Source organism: Mustela nigripes, chromosome 8 (assembly GCF_022355385.1).
Source record: "Mustela nigripes isolate SB6536 chromosome 8, MUSNIG.SB6536, whole genome shotgun sequence".
NCBI lineage: Eukaryota > Metazoa > Chordata > Mammalia > Carnivora > Mustelidae > Mustela > Mustela nigripes.
Window position 1 is genome coordinate 26123178 of NC_081564.1, and position 12592 is coordinate 26135769.

A 12592-nucleotide genomic window follows, 5' to 3' on the forward strand; every position below is an offset into this window, starting at 1 on the left:
CATCTTATGGTACAGGTTTTCTGAGGCTCCCTCTCCCCATGGCTTATCTTCCCATATATCCCCTCTGATTGACTTCTGCACAACTCCTACCTTGCATAAAAGTGGTCACACTTTGTAGAGTTGCAACAGTTCCTTCTGTTGAGTCTGCAGATGTTCAGAATGATTTGATAACTATCTAGCTGAACTCCAGGGACTAGACGAAACAAGGGTCCCCTACTCTTCCACCATCTTCTATCCTCTATGACAAACTCTGTTCTTAGACTGTTTTTTTCCACATCACTACAGGAGCTAGGAACTGAACCAAGCTCCACTGACAGGAACAGGACAGTTAAGCCACATGTCCCAGGTGACACAGTAGGACCTAGGGAAATAAACAGAGAAGTGAGATCTTCCATAGTGGCCTGAAGCCTTACACTGTGAAGCTCAGTGAGCACACAGTCCCTGAGGTGGGGGGTGCCCCCCAAGATGCATCGGCATCCGCACAGTTCCAGGTGGGGTCCAGGCTTCTGCAGGTGGAACATCTCGCAGCCCCACCAATGGTGTTGATCTTCCAGACACATCTGCATACGTTCACCCCTGTTCCCCTGCTCTTCCCCAAACAGATGAGATGCCCACAGACAGGCACAGTGTGAGGCACAGCTTTCTGTCCTCCATCCCACCCAGGGTCCATGGTGTTGGGCCCTGCCCTCACCTGTGTACACATTGCTCCCTCCCCTCAGGGCTGGGTCTTTCATTCCTGACTCTGCCTCTTGTCTTCCCCAGAACTCTTCCCTCTCCTCTCTCACAGGCTCCATGCCTCCTCTAGCCTGAGGCTGACTCCCTCCGTGTCAGTGGCCCTGACCAGGCCTAAGATCCCTGCTCTAGCGATGAGTCCATATGTGAACCTGCCTCTTGGCATCAGCAGAAGCCAAGCCTGGTCCCCCAGCTGGTATATATACAGATATAAGCGACCATCGAGGCCTGATTCTGAGGATGCAACACGGGGACATGACTCCACCGAGGAATACCAGACTGAGGGCCAAGACTAGACTGACCATTGCTGTGACACTGACTGTGGCAATGGGAGTACTTGGCAGTGACTTAGGTGACACAGAAGGATGGAGGATGGGACACAAACTGTCCTCCACAGCCTGGTTCTCGCTCTCCCCTGCCCTGACCTCTGTGCAGCAGCTGGTCAGTCCTAAGAGTAGGTGTCCTCCCTGGTTCTGGCCTGGGCCCTGAAAGAGGGGAGACTCCCACAGGTTCTCTGTCCTCACATCTGAGTTTGCCCTACTGAGCAATGACAGAGTTGGGGGGCGCTTCTGACTATGGGGATGTAGTCAAATAATACAGTAGATAATACAGATTAAGGATGTTATTGTACATCACATGGGCTCCAAGTATAATCACGGTTCACTCAGGAGGGAGACAGTTGTCTCAGACAGCTCATTTCTGTGGAAATTCATCTTCTCTGTGGCTATGGGCAGCCTAGGTGGGCTCTAGGGGCTCTGAGTCTCCTCTGATTCCCAGGAGGAGAATCATGAAGGGCTGCCTCTGGGATCCTGAAGAAGGGAAAAATCCCCTGTTGCCCCAGGCACATCCCTCCTTAAGTCTCATAGAAATTGTGGAGGAAGTGCAGATACAACCTTTGGGCCCACCTGGGGACTTTCTGCTTGCACCAGTATCCTCCCACTGCCCCAAGACACCTGCACCAAGCACATCTGACCCTTAGCTGACATCAGACCCACATGGACTCACTCCCACCATGTAACCCTGTGTTTTGGCCACAGCTGCACTAGAGCCTCACCTGTAGCTCTGAAGGGAAAGAACATCTCCAACACATGAATGGATTTTTTTACATAAATGGAATTAGTCTTCCTGATTCTTTGACTTGTGGTTTTAAAACTGATTTATAGAGCAATTCTTTGAGGTCAAAAAAGGAGATAAGGAATTTATTAAGAAGGAAGAGCAGAAGCTTCCCCTATTTCTGTCCTTCCTTGTGTCAGAGGGACACCTACCTGGGGGGGAGAGACAGGTCAGAAAATTATTTTGCCCACACAAATTATGAAAAGTATAATTGGAATCTTTTGTCTAAAAATTACTTCTTGACTTGATGAACTAGAATGACAAACATTGGTGAGTCTCTTTGTGACAGAAATAATATTTCCAGGGATTTTTTCAGGTTAAATGATCATTAAAATGTCCTTCACCTGGAAGAACTAAGAGCAAGAAGTTGTTTCCTTCAGGACCTGGAACATGTTTGCTGAGGTTGGCCCACATCCCCTCTCAGTCTGAGCAGCCTTCCTCACCTAGTGCAGGGGATTTCTGCTGCCTCGCACCAGCCAGCTTCTTCTTTTCTCTCTTCTACTCCAGGAACCAGGGACCTGCACTCCCCAGCCTCCCTTCCCTGTCAGGGACACTCCTCCCTCATGTTCCTCCTCAGCCAATCTGTGGAGTGTCAGGGAAAGCAGTGACAGATAATCCGTGTGCAACAATACAGGGAGACAGATCCAGAGACACATGTAGACCCTGGTCTCCCTGTGGCTTTAGGTGGGTCATGGGGGAGGGGAGGAATAATTGCCACTGCCTTGAGGGCCTCACCCCCAGGAGTATTAAGGAGATCAAAGACACACAGAAGGAGCCATCTGTGTCAACCCTGTCCCCACCCCACTAGATTCCTCTTAGAGGCCACTCTCTGTGTCCAGCAGTGGCCAAGAAACCCTGACTTATTACCTGGAAATTGCCTTTTACCACAACTGATACATCTCTCTGTGCCCAGAGTGATTATCTGAGGAGAAAACTCCATACTGACCCTGAACTGGGCTGGAATTCCAGGTCCCTCAGCTTTGTCCTGTTCTTTGAGATCCTCTACCCTCCCCACCCCACCGAAGGGCAAAACTGGGTTCACAGGTCTCTTCCTAACCAGAGCAGTGCCAGAGTTACCTGTTCAATAGGGACTCTGTCTTGAATATGCAGAGTGCCCAGGATTGAATGGGTGCCAGACATAGCAGCAATGTCCACAGTACTTAAACTGTGGAAAAAGCCAAGATTCCCTTCAACCAACAAATGGATAAAGATGGTATGGTTCCTATATACAATGGAGTATTACTGCGATGTCAGAAAGGATGAATACCTACCGTTTCTAGCAACAGGGGTGGAACTGGAAGGGATTATGTTAAATGAAATAAGTCAAGCAGAGAAAGACTACTATAATATGGATTCACTCATATGTAGAACATAGGGAACAGCACTGAAAACCATAGGGCAATGAAGGAAGAACTGAACATAGAGAAATCAGAGAGCAAGACAAACCATGAGAGACTCTTGACTCCAGGAATCAAACTGAGAGTTAAAGAAGGGATGGGGGTGGGGGAGGGAGTAAGAAGGTGATGGGTACTAAGGACGGTATGTGTTGCTATGAGCACCAGGTGTTACAAACAATAAATCCTTAAATACTACATCAAAAACTAATGATGTACTATATGTTGGGTAACTGAACATTTTTTAAAATATAATGTGTGTTCAGGGAACACACGATGAGTAGGGCCCAGACCAAGGACAAGCCTGACTCCAACTGTCAGGTGTGGGACAGCAGTGTTGATGCTCACAGGGACACAGACAAGGAAGTGAGACACAAACCCCTTCCCTGTCTGTGTCACACTCTCCTCCAGCCCCAGGAGGCCTGTAAGCAGAGCAGTGAGCAGATGAGACCATGTACCCACACATGTGATGGCCAGGGTTCCCTCCCCTCTACCCTCCAGGCAGGCTCTGTACATGGAAGTTCATGAGTGAATTGGGGCCTGACAAGACTAGGCTGCCCCGCTTGTCTGTATAGGTACGAATCAGGGACAGAGGGCCTGGGTAGATGGAAAGACAGAGACTTTCATTTCCATATTGTGGTCCCTGGGCTATACTTTTACCCAATTGCCAAGGATTTGAACCCAGAAATTCCCAGCTCAGCTGAGCTCCTGAAAACCTGGTCCATGGCAGCTGGGATTCTGAGTGGAGCACACAAGGGCAGTGGACACTGTGAGGTCACCTACATCCCCTCTTCTGAGATCACTCACCCACCCACCCCTGTGGGAGGCCCTAAAGGCTTACAAGGGAGCTCGTCACAGGGAAGTGCTATCCTTCAACAATCTACCTCCCCAAGTTTCAGCTTCTTTTCAGAGAGGTTCAAATGAATGATGGCCTTAGTCCAAGATCCCACGAGCTTGGCCAGGTCCAGATATCCTGAAAAGTCAGATTTGTAGCTCCTTATAAGAGGGAGACCTCACCTGATATCTCACTGTGGGTCTCTTCTCCTTTTGCCCAGTCTGACCTCCAAAGATACTTCCAGATTTCCTGCACATGCACTTTTCCTTCTCAGAGTCTGCTTCCAGGAACCCAGTCCTGGAAGGCAGTCATCTCCAACAGGGTCCTCAGAGACGTGAGGAGGCCAAATTGTCCCCACAAAGCTGGGGTTTCTCAAGTAATCATCAATGTGCTTGTCCAATCCCCAGACAGATCAGATTGTTCCTTGTATTTTTGTACACTGAAAGAAGATCCAGACACACTAGGTATTCTGAGTTCTGACAGATAGTTGAAGAGTCACATCCATCTTGATGGTGAAAGAGGGATGATGGGATAGAAGCTGCTGCCAACACAGTGGCCAGAAGAAACACAAACACGGGGGTGAGACAAACAATGGGTCCTTCTTTACTTCCACCCCATATCTGCACAGGAATCTCCAGTTATCCCCACCCTTCCCAGACATATGGACAGACAAAAATTCTGTGAAACACAGCTCAGACTGTCAACAGTGATACTTAATAAGACAACACAGTCCCCCCTCATCCACATGAAATCTTACAAGTTCCCCATTAACCTAAACACCAAGTAAAGAGAATGTTGGCAGCCATGTTTCCACCTAACATGATAAAACTCTCCAGGAAATAATTACAAACATGCTCACCCGTTCCCCACAAGATGATATAAAATACATCTTTGTCTCCTAATGATCTTTATTTTTTGTCCCAACGATTTGATATCCTACAACTTCAATATTGAGATATAGCATTCACTATTGGTAACAACTCTATGTTAGATGATAATGGGATGAAACATGAGGACAAAACAGAAACACATGATGAATTTATATCCAAACATATTCATGTCAACATAAAGAAGACACATGCTACTTTTATCTGGCTCATTTATGCAACTACAGTGCAGTCAGTGTGGTGTCTGTAATTACCTTCTTCACTGCTCACTCCATATTCCCCTTCCTTCAGTAAATACCTGAGCATGTCCTGATCTTCACCAGTTAAAACCACCAAACCTTCGTTCTGGAAGAAAAGTCCATTATCTGACCTGCTGCTTTGGGTTGTGGTGAATTGGTGACTGTAATCACAGTCCTGGGGTATGCTAGGGGATCTCCTAAATCCCTATGTTCCTGCTTACCCCGATTGTTTTGTAGACACACGAGTGTTACATGACACAGTCATCATGACACACCCAGCAGTGCCCCTAGTTTGAGTCCCTGAAGGAGGAGTCAGAAGGACCCATGACACACTCTTCACAACCAGAGCAGGGCAGTCACACCCATCCCTCCCGCCTTGGTCAGGCTCTGCTCTGACCAGGGTCTGAATCCAGCACACATGAGCTCCACTCCTGGACTCACCTCATTGTCCTCTGTTTTCTTGAGAAACTAGCCTCTCTGGGTACTCACTTCACCTACTGTGAAATGGGGAAATTTCTACTCATGTGAGAAACACTCTTCATCAAATTAATGTCATAAAACATTGAAGAGTTTAACTTATTATGCAAATGCAGACGGGTCTCAGTGAGTTACCCTTGGTGTTGAACTCTCCTGTCTGCCTCTGTGGGCACACAAGGAAAATTTTCAGCTACATTGTGACTTGCATCACATGCAATTTTACCCAAGTCCAAATTAGCAGATTCCCAATTGTACCAAACTAGTTTAAAATCCTCCCACACCAATCATCATGGGATATGAGTTGTAATAAAACTAATAATAGCATAAATAGCAGTAATTAGAGTAAATTTTTGCCTGTTCATCTGAACTGAGCACCAGAAGCATCACCCGTCACTCTGATGACCCAACTACAGAGATATGGATGCAGGAAGCATTGGTCCTGATTCCTAAATACACATAAACCTGGTGGCTGTGGGACATCACACAGGACTGTCTGCACATTGACCCTTTTCAAATGCACTACACTGTACCCTGCACTCTCGTTTCTGAAAGGAGACAGTGGACTATCCAGGGCATTACAACCCTGGGATAAATATAGGAATCGCACTTGCCCAGCCTCCTGCACCTTGTATGTAACCTTCTGCGTTGGGCTGAGGATGACAGAGGAGCAGCTGCCTATCAAGCCTGGAAACCCTGGACCACACCCTTTCTCAGGTGACAGGTGCTGTGGGGTGACCTGCAGGAGAGAAGCTCCTGGTCTGAGTCCTCCTCCACCAGCAGGGGGCAGCAGAGCTGCATCAGGAGGAGCAGGACAGAGGCTGGGGCTGCCAGGACCATTCTCACAGAGACACCAGGCCTAGGGGTCAGTGAGTTGTCTGAGGTTCAGTCTTCAGAGGCTGTTAGGATAATCCATCCTCACTCCTCAGACTGCAAGGACCATGTTCTGAGGGTCAGACACACAGTGTCACCCAGGGCACTGACAAGAGTCCTGAAACAGTGATCACCTCACCTGGGAAATTCGGGTCCCCTCCCTGTCCACCAGTGTCCCCAGGGACTGACTCCCCTCTGCTGGGCACATCCAGAGACACCCGATGACTCACACTCTACCTCTCCTTCCCCAACTCCACCCCAACTCAGACCTGGGGCTGCAGCTCCTTTGTTCAAAACCATCTCAGGGGGCAAGAGGAAGAGAACTTGTGGTCCCCGTTCCCTGGAAGGAGCATCCGCAGCCTCCTTGTGAGACTGTCTCCAGAGTGACGTGATTCTCATGCCTGCAGGGACCATGGCTGAGGCCCTGGAGCTCACAACGTATGGGAACTGTGATCGTGTGGATCCTCACAAGATCACAGTCCTTGAAGTTGTTTCTCATGGATTCAGGCCCTTTTAATATGTTCCCATGAAAGACTGATGAAAAAATTAAAAGGAAACAAATAGTTGACAATGCCAATTGCTGGTCTGCTGTGGGATGGAGGCAGTCATAGAGACAACAGCATGCGTAAAAAGACAAGAAATCCTGGTGAATCTCTAGCAGCAGGTGTTTGTTTAACAGGTAAGCAGCCACTTTTGTAAGTGATGAAAAAACCTCAGAATGAGAGAGAGTTTCCCATTCTGACGACATGCCAAGGATGGGAACATGGTGTCTGTGGGGGATACAGAGGGGAACTGAAGCAGGAGGAGGAAAGTAAGGAAGCCACATGATCACCTTTCCCTGAATCAGGTGTTGTCTGCATGTCCCAGAGGAACCAGGTAAGCCTGATGGCCAGGCTTTTTCAAGGCCCTGAGGCAGCCCCAGACAGACCCCAGGCAGGTGGGATCCCAGCAGGAGCCTTAGGTTATAGGACAGACTCTGTACTACTTGTAGGACTTGAGGTAGGCCTCTGGGGAGGAGAATCAGACACTCGAGGAGAGGAAAGCACCTGGCTGAGGCCCCTCCCTTGCTGCTGTGATAACAGAGACTAAAGCAACTGGAAGGAGCCCAGCCATGCTGCTGCTGTGGGGAAATCAGACTTCTTATGGGTCACTACATTGGTTTATTAGGGCTGAGAGAACAGAGCCCCACAAACTTGGTGGAAGGAGCTGAGAACAGAAATGTATTTTCTCACAGCTCTGGAGATCAGCAGTCTGAGACCAAGGGACTGGCAGATTTGTTGTTTTTTTGTTTGTTTGTTTGTTTTGTTTTGTTTTGTTTTGTAGGCTGTGAAGGAGAATCAGTTTCATCCTTCTCTTATAGCCCCTGGTGGTTCTCTGGCAATTTTTGGCATTCCTGGTCTTGTAGATTTCTGCTCTTACCTTATAGGGTGGTCTCCCTTGTCAGAATCTTTCTCCAAATTTTCTGTTTCATAAGGAAACCAGTCCAATTGGATTAGAGCCCAGCCTACTCCAGTGCAACCTCATCTTAATTTAACAAATTACATCTGCAAAGATCCTATCCTGAAATCAGGGTCCAGTGAGAGATGCTGGAGGTTAAGACTCAAACATACTTTTGATCCCCCAGAGGGATCAGTGTGAGGAGCCCCAGTCTCTCTGCCTGAGTCTCTCTTCCCTCAGTGCCACCAGCCCAACCCTGAGGCCAATCACCCCTCTCCTGCCCACCCAGGCCTCTGTGCTGCACTCTATGGTCAGGCCAGAGGACACACACTGACTGGCAACCTATGTAGTTCAGGTTTGTAGTAGCTGCAGAACTAGGTTCTCCCTCCCAGAACTAGGACATCACAGGTAGGACCAACTCTAGTGAGATGATGGGGATCACATGACACATATCACAGGGTCTAAAGAAGCAGGACGTAGTTCTGATCTAGTTCAGCTGGGACATCCTGTAATGTCTCTGTTGGAGAACCAGGACCATATCCCTGGGCCCATGACCCAGTGAGGAGGATGACAGCCTGAGACGATGTGCCTCTTGTGACCTGTGCAAGGGATAGTGCCTCTGGGGGCCTCTCTCTCTCTCTCTCTCTCTCTCTCTCTCTGTGTGTGTGTGTGTGTGTGTGTGTGTGTTAGAAAGAGAGAAGAGAGAGAGAGAGATTTTAGAGTTGCCAGGAAACTTTGCCAATTTTAAATGTCAAAATCCAAGACTTGTTATGTTTCCATAATTTCCACCCATCCTCTAAACTCCAGTGACTTTACTTTATATCATGTTTAAGGATAGAGGATATTGGGATGCCTGGGTGGCTCAGTTGGTTAAGCAGCTACCTTCGGCTCAGGTTGCGATCCCAGCATCCTGGGATCGAGTCCCACATTGGGCTCCTTGCTCAGCAGAGAGCCTGCTTCTCCCTCTGCCTCTGCCTGCCACTCTGTCTGCCTGTGCACTCTCTCTCTCTCTCTCTCTGACAAATAAATAAATTTTAAAAATCTTTTTTTAAAAAAGATAAAGGATATTAAAAGGAGCAGAAGGAGGAAAGATTTATGTGTGCTTAACACATATGAGGCATGATTCCAAGGACTTCTCACTTATTAAATTGTTTAATCATGAATACGCTACAAAAAAGCATTCTGATGATCACACCAATTTACAGATGCAGAAGCTGAGGCAGGTAGAATATGTAACTTGCCTGAGATCAAAGCTAGAAAGTGGCCAAACAAGCAGCAAACCAAAGTCTTCGGACCCCAAAATCCCTGGTTTCCATCACCAACCCATGGACTTCTGTGCTTTCAGGCTAAGAAATGGTCCCTTCTTAATGCTCCAGAAAGTTCTGTCTCCTTTTTCAAAAGCAAGTGACAGCTACTGGGACTTTGTAGAGCAGCCCATCCAACAGAAATAAAATTCCAACCACATTAGTAATTTAAAATTTTCTAGTAGCCACATTTTTAAAAAGAGAAGAAATGAGCAGAACTTGTTTTCATAGTACACTTTGTTTAGATCAATTTCTTGAAAATATTATCACATCAATATGAATTACATATAAAAATATTTTTTACCTTATCTTTTATGCAATGTCTTTGAAATCTGCTGGGTACCCCAGAACGACAAAACTTTTCTTTTGGGTTTACCCACATTTGATGGTACACAGGTTTTCATGCCTTGTAGGAGCCATGGACAGAGCAGGTTAAATGCATAAGGTTTCCTTAGGGTAACTGTGTCTACAGTATAGACTCACAGCCAGCAGGCTGTTTTTCTTTGGGAAACAGAGACAGCAACACCATGAAGATCTGAGCACTCTTCAGAACAGAGCCTGGGAGGATGTAGACTGGAATAAAGGAGAGAGAATGAAGACCAGAAGGTCTCAGTAGGCTTGGGATTAGGGCAGAGGGAGGATGGTGAAGGGTCGGTGCAGAGAGGGGATTCAAAGGGCAGGCTCTGGGATGTCTCCTGTGTTGGAAACTTGACTTATTCATCACTGTCTTGGCAAATGAGAATGATAAAATCATTTAATGTCTCACCATTAGATTTTTCTTTTAAAAGACTGGAGGAAAATTGTGCCTTGAGGCAACTATTTTTATTATGACTCATTCAGTGGAAACTGCACACATTTACAATAGGTTTAGCACCTACTGAGGGCTCAGAAGTAGTCATTTTGTTAAACTACCACTACATGTAGGGTGACATTCATCCCACGGGTCCGGGGGGCACTACTGTGGGTCTTGGTTTGAGACCCCAGTAAGTTCAAATCCCCTGGTCCATGCTCAAGTGCAAAAGTATAACTGATGGTTCCTTTGATGATACTTGTGTTGTGCAGAATCAACTCTCCACTCTAGAAACCCACACCTGCTCCTTCTTCTGACCTAAGGAAATTACCATGAGGCACTTAAGCTCAGAGGTTAGACAAAAGCTTCCACAGACCTACTGAAGAATGGAAAGTGGATTTGCATCTGATGCCCCTCCTTCCTTGAGCTGCAAGAGGATAAGATGGGAGTTTGGAGAGTTCAGTCCCAGCAGGAGATTCAGAGCAGACTTCTATGAAGTTCTCCCCACCATGGACTGGGTTCCCTTCTACATCCTGCCCTTCATTTTCTCTACAGGTCTGGGTTCCACCTCCTTAGCATTTCCTTCCAGACACAATCTCCAGGGACTACTGTCCAGTGTCTGGTACATTCAGCATCATTCTTGTGTTTTGTTTCCAGGTTTCTGTGCTCTGCCTGTGCTGACTCAGCCTCCATCAGCAAATGCCTCCCTGGAAGCCTCAGTCAAGCTTACATGCACTCTGAGCAGGGAGCACAGCAATTACTATGTTCTCTGGTATCAACAGGAACCAGGGAAGGCCCCTCGGTATTTGATGAAGGTTAATAGTGACGGAAGTTACAGCAAGGGGGATGGGATCCCCAATCGCTTCTCAGGCTCCAGCTCTGGGGCTGACCGCTATTTAACCATCTCCGACATCCAGTCTGAGGATGAAGCTGAGTATTACTGCGGTGAGAGCCATACAATCGATGGCCAAGACGGTTAAGCCACAGTGATACGCACAAAGGGGAAGTGAGGCTAAAACCTCCCACTCTCTCTCTCCTCTTCCCTATGGGATCCAGGGGGAACGGCTGTATGCCCCCTCCAGGGCCCTGAGACCTTTGCCTCTCCCTGGAAACCCTGTAACTCTGACCAAATACCAAAACAATATTACAGAGAGACTGATACAGGGAATAACTAAGGTCATTTTGACAACAGAACATTCTCTTTTGTTTCCCATACTTCTGAGAAAGATCAGATCAGCCCAGACAAGAAAATGAACCTGAGACAGTAACTGGTCTGAGAAGAAAGCTTGAGCCATCAGACCTTGAGCATCCATGATGGGTCTCTGCTCAGGAAATGGACAGAGATCTCAGAGTTCAGCTTACCAAGGAGGTTGGTTGAGTGAATACCATCAAAATAATTTCATCATGAAGCATAACAGGACTCTTGCAAGTGTTGAATGTTTTCAAGGAAACATTTGGTCCCCAAGGGAGGTATGGCAGAGAGTCTTAAAACCATGGTGGGTCGGAGGAGTCAAGATGGCGGAGAAGTAGCAGGCTGAGACTACTTCAGCTAGCAGAAGATCAGCTAGATAGCTTATCTAAAGATTGCAAATACCTGCAAATCCATTGGCAGATCAAAGAGAAGAAGAACAGCAATTCTAGAAACAGAAAAACAACCACTTTCTGAAAGGTAGGACCGGCGGAGAAGTGAATCCAAAGCGACGGGCAGATAGACCCCGGGGGGGAGGGGCCGGCTCCCGGCCAGCAGTGGAGCAACGGAGCACAAAACCGGGACTTTTAAAAGTCTGTTCCGCTGAGGGACATCGCTCCAGAGGCTAAACTGGGGCAAAGCCCATGCGGGGTCAGTGTGGCCTCAGGTCCCACAGGGTCACAGAAGGATCAGGGGTGTCTGAGTGTCGCAGAGCTTGCGGGTATTGGAACGGGAAAGCCGGCTACAGAGACGGAGCCAACAGTAAGCTCACAGCTCGGTGAAATCTTGAACCGGTCGCAAGCTCGGTGAGCTCGGAGCGCGGCCGGAGGTCAGGCAGACAGGAGTACCTGGGCGCTGTTCTCTGAGGGCACACTGAGGAGTGGGGCCCTGGGCTCTCGGCTCCTCCTGGCCAGAGACCAGGAGGCCGCCATTTGTGTTCCCGTCCTCCGGAACTCTACGCAAAGCGCTCAGGGAACAAAAGCTCCTGAAAGCAAACCCGAGTGGATTACATACCCCGGCCCCGGGTAAGGGCGGTGAAATTCCGCCTGGGGCAAAGACACTTGGGAATCACTACAACAACCCCTCCCCCAGAAGATCAACAAGAAATCCAGCCAAGACCAAGTTCACCTACCAAGGAGTGCGGTTTCAATACCAAGGAGAGCAGCAGAATTCCAAAGGAGGAGAAAGCAAAGCACGAAACTCATGGCTTTCTCCCTGTGATTTTTAGGTCTTGCAGTTAATTTAATTTTTTTCTTTTTCCTTTTTTTCCCTTCTTCTACTAAAATCTTTTTTAACTTTGACCCTTTTCTTTTTTAACGTTTTTT

At 47.7% G+C, this 12592-nt stretch overlaps 2 gene segments (V, D, J or C); both read left to right on the top strand.

Annotated features, from left to right (window-relative positions):
- LOC132023362 (probable non-functional immunoglobulin lambda variable 11-55) overlaps positions 1 to 12592 on the top strand; it is a 1024259-nt gene that overhangs the window by 887261 nt on the left and 124406 nt on the right.
- On the top strand, positions 10555 to 11058 carry LOC132023857 (immunoglobulin lambda variable 4-3-like). The segment is given in 2 exon segments: positions 10555 to 10633; positions 10736 to 11058. Coding segments are annotated over 2 exon segments (369 nt in total).